The sequence below is a fragment of the Salvia hispanica genome, chromosome 1, assembly GCF_023119035.1.
Source record: "Salvia hispanica cultivar TCC Black 2014 chromosome 1, UniMelb_Shisp_WGS_1.0, whole genome shotgun sequence".
Classification (NCBI taxonomy): Eukaryota; Viridiplantae; Streptophyta; class Magnoliopsida; order Lamiales; family Lamiaceae; genus Salvia; species Salvia hispanica.
Genome location: NC_062965.1, coordinates 16,897,656 through 16,913,395, shown reverse-complemented (window position 1 = coordinate 16,913,395; position 15,740 = coordinate 16,897,656). Strand labels below are relative to the sequence as shown.

The 15,740-nt window shown below is 37.4% G+C and overlaps 3 protein-coding genes and 1 long non-coding RNA gene across 5 annotated transcripts; 3 read left to right on the top strand and 1 right to left on the bottom strand.

Annotated features, from left to right (window-relative positions):
* The first annotated feature begins 933 nt into the window (after positions 1-933).
* Positions 934-2,368, top strand: LOC125218203. The gene is made up of 2 exons (XR_007175903.1): positions 934-1,107; positions 1,200-2,368. It is a non-coding gene; the product is annotated as an uncharacterized LOC125218203 (long non-coding RNA).
* Positions 2,369-3,861: 1,493 nt separating this feature from the next.
* On the top strand, positions 3,862-7,107 carry LOC125209207 (phosphoribosylaminoimidazole-succinocarboxamide synthase, chloroplastic-like). The gene is made up of 12 exons (XM_048108815.1): positions 3,862-4,210; positions 4,564-4,665; positions 4,767-4,896; positions 5,038-5,130; positions 5,209-5,297; positions 5,586-5,666; positions 6,106-6,195; positions 6,296-6,385; positions 6,475-6,525; positions 6,612-6,658; positions 6,734-6,791; positions 6,873-7,107. The coding sequence occupies exons 1-12, from the start codon at positions 3,887-3,889 to the stop codon at positions 6,930-6,932; spliced, it is 1,215 nt and encodes a 404-aa protein (XP_047964772.1). The 5' UTR covers positions 3,862-3,886; the 3' UTR covers positions 6,933-7,107.
* An 821-nt stretch (positions 7,108-7,928) lies between these two features.
* LOC125201483 (protein SUPPRESSOR OF FRI 4-like) lies at positions 7,929-11,695 on the top strand. 2 transcript variants are annotated; one of them, XM_048099624.1, is made up of 8 exons: positions 7,929-8,284; positions 8,520-8,620; positions 9,130-9,247; positions 9,509-9,930; positions 10,321-10,475; positions 10,566-10,619; positions 10,979-11,038; positions 11,328-11,695. In XM_048099624.1, the coding sequence occupies exons 1-7, from the start codon at positions 8,088-8,090 to the stop codon at positions 11,009-11,011; spliced, it is 1,080 nt and encodes a 359-aa protein (XP_047955581.1). In that variant the 5' UTR covers positions 7,929-8,087; the 3' UTR covers positions 11,012-11,038; positions 11,328-11,695. The 2 variants fall into 2 exon arrangements, with proteins under 2 accessions (XP_047955581.1, XP_047955579.1); XM_048099622.1 differs by lacking the exon at positions 10,979-11,038.
* A 424-nt stretch (positions 11,696-12,119) lies between these two features.
* On the bottom strand, positions 12,120-15,452 carry LOC125202340 (GTP-binding protein ERG-like). Its single transcript, XM_048100719.1, has 8 exons — positions 14,757-15,452; positions 14,575-14,664; positions 13,772-13,917; positions 13,342-13,500; positions 13,202-13,268; positions 12,899-13,006; positions 12,691-12,830; positions 12,120-12,480 (listed from the first exon to the last, which is right to left on the bottom strand). The coding sequence occupies exons 1-8, from the start codon at positions 15,222-15,224 to the stop codon at positions 12,396-12,398; spliced, it is 1,263 nt and encodes a 420-aa protein (XP_047956676.1). The 5' UTR covers positions 15,225-15,452; the 3' UTR covers positions 12,120-12,395.
* Between the last annotated feature and the right edge of the window lie 288 nt (positions 15,453-15,740).

The following is a 15,740-nucleotide window of genomic DNA, read 5'->3' as shown; positions in this document are numbered from 1 at the left end:
AACAAAGACTTAGACTTTGTTAGGTTAACTTATACATTTAAACATGCATTAACATCCATTAAATGTAAAACATAACAACATTATGACAAAAAATAATCTGTTTTATTTATTGGAAAATAAAATAAGAGTTTTACAGTATTCAATCACTCGAAACGTGATTTCTAGTATACAAACTCTAACATCATACACAAAACATTTATGGCAAGACAACATCTTTAAAAGCCACGAACATGTGTATGAGTTTTCATAAAATATAATTTGTATTTTTAGTATAAGAAAGCTCACCTCGTTCATTTAATTTTCTTAACTTGATTTTCTCGCTCCAAGCTTAACTTCAGTGATAACCTTTTTCAAAACAATACAAAATAATAGTATCGATTAGATTGAAGGACTAACCTAATTAAAATGCATGCCTCGTACTTAGTTCCCTTTTCTTATTTCACTTATCTTTAAAAAAATTCCTAAAACTCATATATTATTTGATGCTTCTACTTCCACAATTCTCGAACTTCGACTAAATTGGATCTATGCGTCTTTTACTTAGAAAAGTTACTCCCAAGCAAAACTCTAAAATAAATCAAAATATCAATTATTTTAGCTTAGTTACACCATTAGAAGAAACCATATAAATATAGTAATTGAACCTTACTTTAAAAGTTAGGTTAAAATTTAATATGTAGTTTTTCTCCAAAATAAATTAAAATTTCCAAAACTAGGCCAAATCTTTCTTTAATTTTTAGCCCAAGTAATTAAATTTGGAAATCGAGCCGCCTTGATGTATTTACTGCAACCTCCATTTATAGATTTATCACTCCACTTTTTAGCCCAAACAAAAAAAAATAGTTGCCCAATCATCATTTAAAATGTTAGCCCAAAACATTAAATTCATTAGCCCAATTAAAGAACCACTAATAGTACTAGAAGTTTCTCCTCTCCCCCCCTCATTCCATCGTGACTAACGAGAAGGAGAACAGAAAAGAGCTCTGCTCTTCCTGCCTGCTGACCGTCGGCCAGCCTCCCTCCGGCGGTGTGTCTTTCTCTCCCTCGGGATCCGACGCCATCATCGATCACCGCTGCTACGCACCGCCTCAGCCGAACTCCCGAAAGGTAAGGAATGCCCAATTTGATCAATTCCCCATTTTGTTTTATTTCTAAAGATTGAATCTTGAATTTCAAAGTTTGGTGTTTTTAACTTGTAGATTTGTAAAGGTCTTGAAATCATTGAATCGGTGACATATCTGGGTTGTGGGGGCAGTCCTCGTGTCGATGAGGTGTCTAAGTCCATTCGCTGGAATCCGGCAGATTCATACTTAAAGAGATAAGTTTCCCAATTGGCTTATTCATTAAAGTATATACTTACTTCTGCTACTTCATGAATTTAGTGATTTTGGGGCATTTGTTTCACTGATATCGATGGATTGTGGTGGAAGATGTTAAACTTGTTGTTGTGAATTTGTTAATTTCATTTTAACAGATTCTATTTGTCACTATATGTATGCATATGCTTGTACATATGTGCAAGAAAAGAAAGGCTTAGGATTTACCTTTTTAATGGTGAAAAAGTGTTGTTGGATTGTAGGACTAAATCCTACAATTATCTGCAACTCTCCCTCCTCGACTCCTTATCAATCCTATGTTGTGTTGGTGTGTGAAGAGAATGTTTGATGGTGATGGGTGCTTGAAAGTGAGAAGACAAGACTTAAGGTTTATATACTCCCTTGTATGTTGTTATCCAATTGGGGGAGGTGTAGCTTGGAGGGGAAGTATGTAAGAGATATTTTGGATCCTATGGCCAAAATGTATTTTGAGAATGGAGGGACTATCTTAGACGTTAATTATTCTTTGTTGAAATCTTTGATCTGATGTGGAGATAAATCTCCCCTGTTACTCATATTTATATTTAACTTGGTAAAGTTAATCTTCATTGTTATATTTGTATGTCAGCTTTTGAGTATTTTATGTATATCTCCTTGGTTGATCCTATGGCTAAGAAGCATTTTGAAAATGTGATGGGAGCATATAAGACCTTGATTCTTCTGATTTATATTTAATTCCCACTTGCTAAAATCTTCTAAAGGATTTTGTTTATCCATATTTTAGCATATCTTACTTCTCGAATTTTCTATCTTATGTAGGTAATAGGATTTATTTAAAGATCATGGCAAATTCTTGTTGACAGATCGGACTTCCTTTGGATACGAGCACGACCGTTTTAAGGGCTGTCCGGATTTGCACATTTCTCTAATTGTAATAGATTAGGAACTTGATAAATTGGTATAATACTTAGTACTTTAGTGGACTTCGGAGATGCACCAGACATTATAAACTTTTATTTGGGGTTACTTACTACTTCTTTTTTTTTTTGGTACTTGAAATGTTCGTTTGAGAATGAAGCAACTATTATTTTATAATTCCAAGATCGATTATTATAAATACACAGGGAAGGTTTCGAATACTACAACAATCACCTATTTTATTATTTATTTATTTTTCTTTAGGCTAATATTAATAATAATAAGGTGCGAAAGTTCGGGTTGTTACAATAAGTCTAATAATGTGAGGGATCTAAGAGTGTCCACAATAGTTTGGATACTCCAAGGCCAAACCACAATTTTTTTTCCATAGCCACAAAAAAAGTTGTCCACCCCAATAGTGGACAAGCCACAACCACAAATCATATTATTTTATCAATTGTTGGTATTAATTCAATTAGAATAAAAATTATCGGACTATAATAATTAGAAAAAGAATGCATAATTTAATAAAAAAAAAATTAAAACCAAATCTTCAGTGTATTATAGATAGGGAAAATTATACAACGAAAATTATCGACATCACACAAACAACACCGCGAACGCATATCACAATGTGCCTCCTCCCCTACGTGCCTAGATCTCTTCAACCAAATCGATCTGGAGTGCCGTGTGTGTTGTTTCCCTCCGCATATCGGTGAATCATTGGATCAAGTAATTAGTACGTGGTACACCCATCTGCAGGGGGGTGGCAACACTGTGACTTGTACAAGCAGTCTAGCACCCTCTTCCGGTGCCTAGTGTTCTGCAGCAAATCCTTCATCATCTATTATCATATTGTGCAATATGATACATTCATACATAATGCCGGCGACATCTTTCTTATCAAACTCGTGTCGGGCCTCATATAATGGCCCATCGCGCTTGGAGCACACCAAAAGCTCGCTGAACATCCTTCCTAAATATGGCGGACACCGGGAGGGCTTAAAGCCCTGCCCAAACTAAAGTTTTTAAATTATTTAGTCGTAGAACATTATGGTTTTGTTAGCATTATATATTATTCATCCACGACTAAGAATGTCACTTTTTTTCCGTAATGAATATTAAAAAATCTGAGTTGAAAAAGTGAAATGTGAATCCAGTGACTTAATGAGACGTGATGCTTATTTTCATTCTTATCAAAGCTGCTGTAAAATTTCTATAGACGTATGAATCAGAGTGACAAAATAAAACTTTTGTTAAACAGTGAATACTTATTTAAGAGGAGTAACATATAAATAAATTTATTCATTTTCCGATAGAGTTTTATTTGCTTAACCAGGTTTTCGGATAGAAGCTGAAAGTCTCCCAACAAATGACGAAATTTGAATCCGTAACTTAAGTTCATTACAACTCCGCACTACCAATTGCGCTACCATCCGTCGGTAACCCTAGAGTTTTGTTTTCTTTGATATCATTGTAAAGTTTTGTTTAGCCTTTTCTAATGAAGAAAATGATAAGTGCCAATATTGATGGGCTTTTTATATTTGGGCTTTTAAGCCAACCTAAGCCCATTGTAAAAATAGGAAAAACATGAATTATTATATTTATTCTAAAAAGATCGAAAACGGCGAGAAACGTAGAGAGAGACAGCAATGGCTCAGTCTCACTGCGTAAACTCTCCGACCACTCTCACCGGAAAGCTCTCCTTAAGAGCTTACACTCCATCTGCGTCCTCACACTCCCTTAGAACATTCGTCTCTAGCAAATTTAATCGTAGAATGTTTTGCTCGATGGTGATTTCAGCATCATCGTCGCGTTCTACAGTTTCCGGCGGACCCCCAAAATCGCTATTGTTGGACAACAGCGAACGCAAGAATGAATTGATGGATGCTATCAATAGCTCTCTGTCCGGTTGTCTATCTGAAACTCACCTCGATTCAGCTGTTCCCGGTCTCAATTCAAAGACCAGAGGCAAGGTGCACTTACTGCTTCTATTTCACTCTAATTTAGGGTTTTTCTGCTTAAAGATGAGTTTTTTATGACTGCTGAGCTGAGTTGCGAAGTGTTTGCTTTACTTTTATTTTATGGAATTTATGGTTGTGAAAGCTGGATACTATGGGGGGTTTGTGTGATTAGGTTAGGTTTATTTTATGTCCAAATGTTGAGCCTTTACATATTTTTGGCATGTTTTTTTATTTCCACCATGAGCATTTATGATATAAATGAGTTTTTATTGGTGCTTGATTATTTGATGAGGTATGTCAGTTGAGTAGCTGAATGATGTGGATGATGAAAGGTAATTGATTTATTTGTTTGTGATTTTTCGAAGGTGAGGGATATCTATGATGGAGGAGACTATCTTGTCCTGGTCACAACTGATAGGCAGAGTGCTTTTGACAGGGTTCTTGCTTCAATTCCTTTCAAGGGACAGGTATTCGTGCCTTCTTTCATTGCTTCGTCTGCAAAAGACTTGATGAAATTGTTTTCTTGTGTTTTGATGTTGATGTTGATGGTGAAAGCTTGGTTCTTTAGGTACTGAATGAAACTAGTCTCTGGTGGTTTAATCAAACTCAGCACATTATTCCAAATGCAGTTGTCTCGTCTCCGGATAGGAATGTGACGATTGCGAAGAAATGCTCGGTTTTCCCTGTTGAATTTGTTGGTTAGTATTTCTAAATCCGTCTTCATCCGCCCCAAATCAGAGGTTACTTTGTCTGAGTGTTTTGGTTTCTTCTAAGGAATAATGCTTCCTCATGCATTGCCGTATTTAGCTGTTTAATGAACATTGATGGTGCTCTTGTAGTCAGAGGTTATGTGACCGGAAGTACCGATACATCACTCTGGACTGTCTACCAAAAGGGTGTGCGGAACTATTGTGGCAATGCGCTTCCTGATGGTGAGGTCTGTAATTGTGTTAGAAGTCGAACTCGTTAGAGTATTTGTTTACTCATAGGTGTGTGTCTGTCTGTAACAGGTATGGTGAAAAACCAAAAGTTAGCAGCAAATATACTCACTCCGACTACTAAAGCAGCAGATCATGATGTTCCAATTACACCTGAAGAGGTTTGGGATTCTCGACTTCTTTATCTGTTGCCCGTTAAGTTATCCCCCGTTTCTGTTGAAATAATCATCTCATACAAATGGTAGAGGCTTCCATTCATTTAATCTCACTTACTGCATTGGCCCATCAAGTTTTGTTATGTGTACATATTTTATTTGAATTATTTAAGAGAATCGTTTTTTGAATTGCGAGATAGACCTAATAGGCAGAAGTGACCGTGCGAAACATTTACAAGTAGACACTTTTTTTCTACTCCAACTGTTATGTAATTTAGATCAATTAACCTGCAGATTATCCGGAGCGGGTTGATGTCTGAATCCGACTATGTTGAAGCAAGTAAAGCAGCACTAAGTCTGTTTGAGTATGGGCAGGTACTCAAATATCCTCCATTCATCATTTCATCTTCTCTCTGTATTTTGTGAATTCAATCATACGTCTTCAACAGTCAAGCAATGTTACTCACTTTTTGTGAAAACTAACCAATATGGAACTGCAATCTGGTGTAACTGTTCTTCCACTCTTGTTACGATGGCATACTATGTCACTTCAAACACATAGAAAGTAGAAACGGTCTTCGTTATGTGCTATAAAATGGGATTATGTTTTCTAATTTGTGTTCCTTTGGCGCATCTGGCAAAGTCAAGCCACACTCTTAACTCTTCGACTCTTTTCTAGCTCAAACTAAGATTAATTCAGTGCATTAAAGTCGTAACATTTGCTCTTGCTTCTCTGCTAAGCCTTTTGCTTGCAATGAGCTCGGCTATTCCTTGTGCGTGTTTGATTTTTACTCACACTAATTCACCATGGCAGCGCATTGCACGGGAGCATGGACTGATTCTGGTGGATACTAAATATGAATTCGGTAAAGGATCTGATGGTGCAGTGCTCTTGATAGATGAGGTTTTTTTTCTTACCGAAAAACCCACAGCAGGGATACATTTATACAAAGCTCAACTAGATGGATTTAAGATGATTTATTTTATATTTTCAACTCTTCAAGGTGCATACACCAGACTCAAGCAGATATTGGATTGCTGATTCTTATGAAGATCGCTTTCAGAATGGCCTCGAGCCTGAAAACATCGACAAGGTTTGTCGTGGTTTCTTGATGTTCACTACTTTTTAAATTTCCTATTCGATGATGATATAATAATCCATCCTTGTGAGGTTTTTTTGTAGGAATTTCTGAGGTTGTGGTTCAAAGACAATTGCAATCCTTACGAAGACGAGGTAAATCACATGCTACTATTTTTCTTGTCGTCTCGTCCCTGTCAATATGCACATGTTGAACCTAACTCACGAGAATGATTTGTTAGGTTTTGCCCGAAGCACCCACAGAGCTCGTCTCTGAATTATCTTGGCGGTATGTTGAGATTCGTGCAGTGTGGCTGATGATGTCTTTTTTCAATTTCTGAGAGTTCTACTCATTTCCTTACAGGTATATCCACTTATATGAGACGATCACGAAATCGAAGTTTGAACTGCCCTCGACTAAGGTAGAAATATGGCGCCTTTAACATCAGCTTCCTACTGCTAAAGACAAGTACTGAAGCCTCCTATATTTTGCTTCTGTGCAGGAACCTATACATGACAGGATATCCTCGAACGTTGCTCGTGTCCTCTCGTCTCTTCTGTAGAAAATCACCAGCATTCTGGTCCTCTCATGCTGTGTTCGTTCGTGTTCGTGTTGGGGGTCGTGAGATCGGGGAAGCTGTGTTGTGTAATTTGTAGTTAGGATTTTCATTTGGGAACATGCTCTGTATAAACTTCACCAACTTGTTAAATTTCAAAGGAATTGACATGGTTGAGGTATGTCTTTGCATACTGATTCAAGATTTTGTTTAGGCCCATGATTTATTTTAAAAATCGTTCCTTGAGGGTGGTTTTATTTATAGAGTATTTTATTTTATGGAAAGTCTTATACTTTCGTCAAATTTTTATTTTTATTTTTTCGTACTGATTCACGTGCTGCCATGACTTGATGATTTGCTTGTGTGACATTGTTGGATGTCAACAAAAATGACAACACATTATATATAGGGAAATGATATCATATTATACTAAATTAAAAAAAATTATTTGGTGTACTTTATTTTATTCTCTTCACCTCATTTAATCTTCATATGAACTTTAACTTAAAAAGTAGTACTATTATTTAAATTAGATTTGTCAGATTAGTTATTAAATAAGAATAAATTAGTACTACTAAATAGCGCTAATATGCACATCATAATTTGAAGAAAAAAAAATTACTATAATTTCTAAGCAAAATATCCTTGTTTATTTGTAAAAGACTAAAATCTGAATAAAAAGATTAAAAAAAATTGTTGTGTAGTAAAACAATATAGATGAGTTTGATAATATATCCTCATATTTTAAAGTTAATATGCAAAACCATAATTTAATACAGTAAAAAATTAGAAATTTATAACCAAATTATCCTAATTTATTTGTAAAATCTGAATAAAAAGATTATAAAAAAAACAATGTAGAATTTGAATGACAATATATTTTCCTCCCGTGTCAAGGAAAGGAGATGATTATAGTAATCATTATATTAATAAAATTATTATTATTATTATTAATATTAATAGTCCATGGAGGAAAATATAAGAAGGTAGTTTTGAAGTAAATGCGCTGCTGCGCAGAGACGAGTCGAGCTGCCCTAAAACAGACCTATTTTCCTGCTCAGGATCGATTGATCGATCGATTGGTTGCGAAATAGATTCGACTGGTGTGGTAATTGTTGATCCGATCTTCCCCGGCTGCTTAATTTGACGGATTGACATCGAATGGGGAAGAAGAAGAAGAGAGGAGCGGTGGATAAGGTGTGGTGCTACTACTGCGACAGGGAGTTCGACGACGAGAAGATACTGGTGCAGCACCAGAAGGCCAAGCACTTCAAGTGCCATGTTTGCCACAAGAAGCTCTCCACCGCCGGCGGCATGGCCATCCACGTGCTCCAGGTTCACAAGGAACAAGTCACTAAGTCAGTCCGTCTTTCTCTTTCTCAAAGAATCGCCTCTTTATCTGTGTTTAATTGTTTCGTATTGCAGCGTATGCTTAATTATCTCGACTTTTTTGGTTTTTGAATATTTTGATTTTTATAAATTGATATAGGATTTGGGGATTCGTGTGTGTGATTTTATGTGTTTTAGGGATTGACAAACTGCTGCGGGTTGAATTCAATTTTTTTCTGATAAAATGCGGCATTGTTTTTCCAGAGTCCCAAATGCAAAACCTGGAAGAGAAACAACGGAGATTGAGATTTATGGGATGCAGGGAATTCCAGCTGATGCCCTGGCTTCACATTATGGAGAGGAAGGTATTGTCAGCTGTTTTGCTTGATCCTGTAATGTCTTCTTTACACTGCAGCCCTACTGCTACCTGAGGTTTTAATGAGATAGTATGTGTTCAGTTTGTAATATTAATTGTCAAATAGTTCGGACACGTTTGGGCTGTAGATAATTTGCCTTTGGTCTGCCTGTCAGTTCCCGGATTTGTTTAATGTTGACTTCACCTAGTAAACTAAATCAGCAAAAATCTGTAGTATACTTTGATCAATTTAGGTATGGAAAACCCAAAACTGTGATCAGATAGAAGCATACTGACTTTGGAAAGCCAATAACCGAACAAAATGACCTGAACCAAATTGTGCACCTTTAAACTTGAATGCTATCAAGATTCAAGATTTGAATTTAAATTGTGAAGTGTATTTTTGTACTATACCCAGTTTGTTCTTTTTAACCCGTCTGCCATTTGAATGATGGCTGTGAATTCTCTGTGGCTGTGTCCTATTGATGCCAACTTTTTGATATGTTTTTTGCTCAACAGATGAAGAGAACCCTTCAAAAGCAGCTAAAGTTGATCTACCAATCTCTCAGATAACCGGTGGTATGATGCCGGGATCACTAGGGGTTGGATATCCTCCCCGCGGCCCATTACCTCCGAAGTAAGTTCCATGCTACTTGCTTCTTTATTTCTGGTTAATATTATGATAATTTACTGTATAATATACTCAGACAGTAAAAAAAGGATTGGTTCTTTCTTAATTCCTTTTTCCAAATCATATATTGTTACGTAACTTCAGCCACAAATCTAGTTGAATTAGTAATAGAACTAGTTTAAGAGTACACAGAGTCAAGAGTTCATGTAACCACTCCATATTGGAGCAAGATGTATCTTGCCTGATTGACTTCTTTTGTTGATTCAGTTACAATCCCAGAATACCTGGGCCACCTGTTGGTTGGCAAATTCCACCTCGTCCACAACCTTGGTATCCTCAGCACCCAGCTGTTTCAGTTCCGTTCCCTGGCCAAGCAGGAATGCCTCCACAGCCTTTGTTTCCTGTGCACAATATTCAGTCTACTGTTCCATCCACAGCACCCCCTGGGCTTCAACCAACATTTTCAATCACTCCTCCAGGGATGCCTGCAACAACACCTCCTGTTCCTGTTTCTCAACCTTTATTTCCTGTCATTCCTAACAGTAATATTCCTCCTCAGAGCTCCCCGTTTTCTGCTCCTATACCTTCTATGAGCTTGCCTTTAAGCTCTTCTACAGAAATAAAGAGTGCAGAACCTCACTTCGGTGGCACTCTGGCAGCCAATAATTATCAAACATCAGGAACCCCAGGTTAGTTCTACTCGCTTTTTCCCAGTGTTTATTTAGCATTAGTAATAAATTGATAACTTAGGTTTTCACTGATTTGGATAATGAGGTATATCGTATATGAGAAACTACACTGTACTGTATTGGAGAATCTGTATCTTGTTGTAAATTGCACTTCTTCCGTCCCACATAAGTTGAGTCGTGTACTCGTGTTCCTTTATGGAATGACATGAAAACTCCTCTTTGCTTTGCGAAATGTTTATTTAACTTTCTTTTTATTATCCATTTTTGTGTAGTTAAAGTAGTTGTCATCACATTATCATGATCAAAACCAGCTCCACATGCTTATCTGCATTCTCATGTTCATCCGTTTCTTATTTATCTGCTTTCTCATGCTTTTCCCATTGTCTACAGCCATACCTGTTGCAAATTCACATTCCTATGCATCTGGTCCAAATACTGAAGGTCCGTCTATAGGACCACCTCCATTAATTGCAAACAAAGCCCCATCTACACAACCCGCAACTAATGAGGTCTACTTAGTTTGGGATGATGAAGCTATGTCTATGGTAGGATTTTAACTCTAATGTGAAATTTCTGTAAACGCTGTAACTACCCCTGTTTCTGAGAAGCTCTTGCATTTCTTATCAATTTTTCAGGAGGAAAGAAGATTGTCCTTATTGAAGTATCAGGTGCATGATGAGAATAGCCAGGTAAGTCATTACAACCTATAAAATAATATCCTTCATACCGGATAAATGATTTAGTTAGTCAAATATCCCGGTGGCTAGACTTTTGCTGCTTGTGGTTTTCCATTGCACATAATTATTCTTGTTTACATAGATACAAGGTATTTCTATGCCTTTAACTATATATCCAAATACACATAAAAAATCCTCACAATATGGCCATGGATATTGCTATTTTCCTACCCCATTCACATGATGGGCTGTTTTTTCGTTCTTGGCCACTGTCCGCTTGGCAAGCAATCCTGCCGATTTTGTGGCCAGCGAAGGTTCAAAGTCAAGTAGGTATTTCCATTTTCTTTGCTAATAATTAGTAATTCTGTTAGCATGCTGCGATCTTTCGAGGATCTTCCCACTAGCTCCTTGCAAGGTTAAGAGCACAGAGTGTATGTATTTACTGTTTGAAAATTAATTTCAATTTTTGACTTCTACCTATGGTTGCCTGATAAGAAGTGTTGGGAATGGGTGGAACAACCATTACCCAACAGATTTTTGCCCATACATATCGTACAATATAATTTTTAGATCGAACGTGAATTCAGTGGGCCAGGTCAGCTCCTTTTGCAAAGTTTGTATATATTGACTACAGACTAAGTTCTAATATATTGACTGATAATCATGAGATTGTCTCCTTTTGGCTTTCCTAATACAAAGTTATTCGGATGTTTGTTTCAGATGAGTTCCATTGATGCTGCCATTGACCGAAGGATATCTGAGAGCAGGCTTGCTGGTCGCATGGCATTTTAGAGATTCGATGGTGCCTCGTTCTTAACCGTGATCATCATCAGGAGGAACGATTCTATATCGATCACAACACCTTTCATTTGAGCTTCTAACTGGTGCTGCTTGTTGCAATTCTTTCTATTTAAATGTTGTAACTATCTTTTTGGATATAGGTGTCAGGATAGCCTCTACTATAATTTATCAGATAATTACCATTTTTTCAGTTTTTGTGATTTGGGTTGTTTTTTAGATTGTAGAAATTACAGACCAAATCCTTGACTTTCTGAGGTTAATGCAGTTTGAGTAATTCTTTTGTTTCCTGACAAAGGCCAAAATCTACCTACGGCTGGTCACTAAAAGCATGTTTGGTAATGGATTTCCATCCCTAGATGAGTTATCACCCCTACCAAACATAGCCTAAATGTACTTGCTTTTATTGGTGGTAATATATAGCTGAGAAAAAATTATGCTCAAATTTCAGTTTATTTACTATCAAGTTCACCAACGGATATTGGAGTCTCATAACTTACCAACGGACTTCAGTTCGTAAATGTATTTTGAGACGATGTATTACATGAAAAAGTTTTGCTAACTAATTTTTTGTCAATAATCAGTCGATAAAGCTACCAACTAACAATCTATCGATAAAATTTTACCGACCGATGTTTATTGGTAAAGTTTTTTACTGGCTGATGTTTGGGATTAACGACCGAAAATTCCGACAGTAATTGGACAACAAGAAAGTAACCAACTTTACATGTTTCTCGTATACATCAAAATCCTTGAACGTGATATGGGGAAACAACAAAGGTGATAATGGAAACAAAATAATAAATCTAGCAAAAGGAGTGCTTAAAAGGAGTGATATATATACTGAAGATAAGAAACCATCCTTCCTTAAATGCATCTCCCAGGTATCTACTACTTCTGAAGCTGAGTTTTTCACGGGGGTAACAACGTAATTTCACACTGAGCACGGCGTCGGGGGGAACGTTATTGCAAAAATCAATACCATCTAAGTCATTTAACTCTAACCATGAGGATGAGATGGACGTTCCTCTTGAATATGGCTCGGAGCTCTTCGTTCGCTTCCATGCCTATTCTCCTGCACGTCGAAGATTGGTAGTTGTCACCAAGTGAAACTATCAAAGAGTGCTTGATATAGATTGCAAGCAGTCAAGTGGAAGAGAAGGCGCACAACATAAATGAAACCGCTCTAAACTTGCTTGGTTTCGAATAGAAGAGACGGGAAAGCAGTCAGCGAATGGATAGCATTTTAGATATAGGATGGAGTGAGATGCATCAGCATACTGACCCTATTTTGGAGCCCTTCTTCCCAACTAAAATTTTGCGTTGGCTGATCTTGGGAGTGATGAAGTGTTGCTCGATTCGGACAGAACCATCTCTTAACTCCTTCCAGCTCATCAAACGATGTTCAATGCCATAGGGGACTTCCTATAACGAAGAAGACTAATCAGCGAAACACATTTATTGATTCTTCATAAATAATAGAGTGGATTTACCTGATGCACATGATCTAACAATTTCTCTCTCACAATTTCCAGAGATATGTTCTTCATTAATTCTTCACTCATGGTAAATGGATCTTCATCCCATGGTCTTTGTACTGCCTGAGGTTAAAAATCTTAGAACACCTCTAAAGCTTTTCAGATCTATTAACTCTGTACGAGACAGTCACAAGACCACAGTATTGAGTTACAAAATATTCTATGCATATTATTTGTATCTATATATAGCACAAATGTCCAAATATAATCCCAAAAGACGACCTACTGAAGTAATACGAGGGTGGCAATAAAACACACCTGCTCCATTAAGTACTTTGTGAGATCTTTCACCCCAGCACCCTTGACTCCCGATGTCAAGAAATGCCTATAGAATAGTTAAAGCTTGTATGAGGAACCACTTCAGAATAGTCGAGATACAGGGTAAAAGTATAACACACCTTTCGTATCCTGATAGATCATTGAATTCCTCTACAACCTTGAGCAAGTCTTTCTTCTTTTCAACCAAGTCAACCTTGTTCATACATAAAATGCGCTTCTGATTTGGGATGCTAATAGAACCCATTCTTTCAATCAACCTCACAACTCGCGAATCAGGTCTAGACCAACAAAAGGTTCAGACAGAATCACTAAAATGAAACTTCTATCCAGATGTGTAATGTTACTAAAAGAATACAACTGCAAAACTGGGAAGAAAAATGCAGCTCAACAACACCATATATCAGAAAGGATTATGTACACGCATTGCATTTGACCTCCAGCTTCTAGATTACAAATTAATTCATGGACTTTCTAGAAGTATCTAAAAATTGATTTATCGATGGAACACAATGAAGGAGCAAAAGTTAGCTAGGGAAAGGAAAACCGGACCTGGTAATATGTCTGTGAACATCAAAAACAACTATCAGCACATTGTATAAACTAACAGAACCCCAGGCACTTTCATTACGGACTTTGATATCATTGTAAGGAAATCCGCTTTTCTTTAACATAAGTCCTGGTGTATCAAAGAAACACTGTGTGGGCATCAGAATTAGAAAAAAATCTTTGAATAAATGAAGAGAAGCATGATTCATCAGTGCAGTGACCATATATGTTCTTTGTGTTTTATTATATTTAAAAATACAAGACAAAAAGTAAAAGAAAATATGAGGCGAGGACATTGGACATCATGGACAAAACAGCTCCTGACGCAACCACAAAACTCGCTCCCTACGACAGACAGGGTAACAAAGCTCCCTAGGAAGAACACTAATGTCATCACTGCCTCTAATCCAGTGGCAAGGGCATTGCACTTTTATCGCTGACTCGGCTATAAACTAGCTTCTCTATGCATTTGTAACTAGTGAAGAAAGCATATGCAGCTTGCATCTGCACAAGTAATTGGCTGAAATAACAATACTCTCAGATAGGGCACCGATACTTGAGATATGGAACAACCCAAAACTATCAAGAACGTCAAGTTTCTGTCATGTTCACACTACTAGAACAATGAATCTAAATTTTAAATCTATTTAAAGCAGAAGATAGCATCTACAGTTTGCAGCATATGCCGAGATAAGCTTTACACATTCTAGGTGAAATACTCAACTCAAAGCTAACTTACATCCCTGAGAAACTGGTTTTCAAAAAACTACTAGTAAAATGAAACATCAAATAATCAGAAATCTTACAATTTGTGTATCTCCTTTCGTCATGACTCCCAAAACCTCGTGAGTGGTGGTATGTACCTTCCGCGAAACTGCTGAAACTTTAGTTCCCACCTAAACAATCAAATTGATGGCAATATCAAAGAATATCCAATTACCTTATTTCAAATGTGAATAGACTCGAATGTGAAAAAAAGGGCACAAACCATGTAATTAGTGAGAGCAGACTTTCCAGCATTCGGAGCTCCAATGATGCCAACAGCTAACGATTTCTGCTCCTCCTCCGTCACCTCTCTCTCCTCGTCATCTTCGCTCTCCCCTGCATCCAACGCCGCCTCAAGCAGCTCATTCGCCAGCTTCCCAGCCTTCCTCTTCTTCTCCTCTTCCCTCTGCAATATCCTCAAATGCGAAACATTTTCCCCAAATACTTGGCTTTTCACCCTGTCTCTATACTTCTCGTCCCACGTTGACTCCTGATTACTGCTGCCGGGGCTGGGATTGAGATTCAAATTGTCGAATTGAGAGCTGTCGAAGACGGCATCCTGCGCGGTTAATTCGTCGGGATTCGGCGGTGAAACGTCGTCGTGCTGCGGCTGCGCGGAGTAGAAGCGGCGGAGGAAGGCGGAATCGGCGGCGATTGGGCGGAATCGCGTCAGAGCCCTTACTGCTTTCATTTCAAGCTCTGATTAATGGCGATTTGACGAATGTGTAAAGCGATTAAACCCCCGCCTTTATTCATATGCATGAATCTGCATCGATTGATGGATATAAGTGTGCAAAAACTGCAGCTCGGAGGAAGAAGGATCGATTGGTTTGGACAAATTTGCGAAGCTGCAGAGAGAGTGAGGGTTTTGCGAGGGTTTAGTAGTGGTGATTGGGGAAGAAGAGAATGTACGGTGCGGTGCGGCCACATTATTTCTTTTTTATTATTTCATTTATTCTATTATTCCAGTGGTTAGAGCATCCCCATCCGTGCTCTTAGCTAAGAGCACGGAAGTGGCCCGAACCCACTTTTATTGTTTGTCCTTAGCTAAGAACACAACACCCACAACCGTGTTCTTAGCCAATGACAAGCTCAATGGTCCCACCATTCTATTATTCAATTTAAATAAAAATATTTCCAAAATATTAAAATGCATTAAAAATATCCGAAATACATTACAAATTACAAAATATTTAAAATTACATAA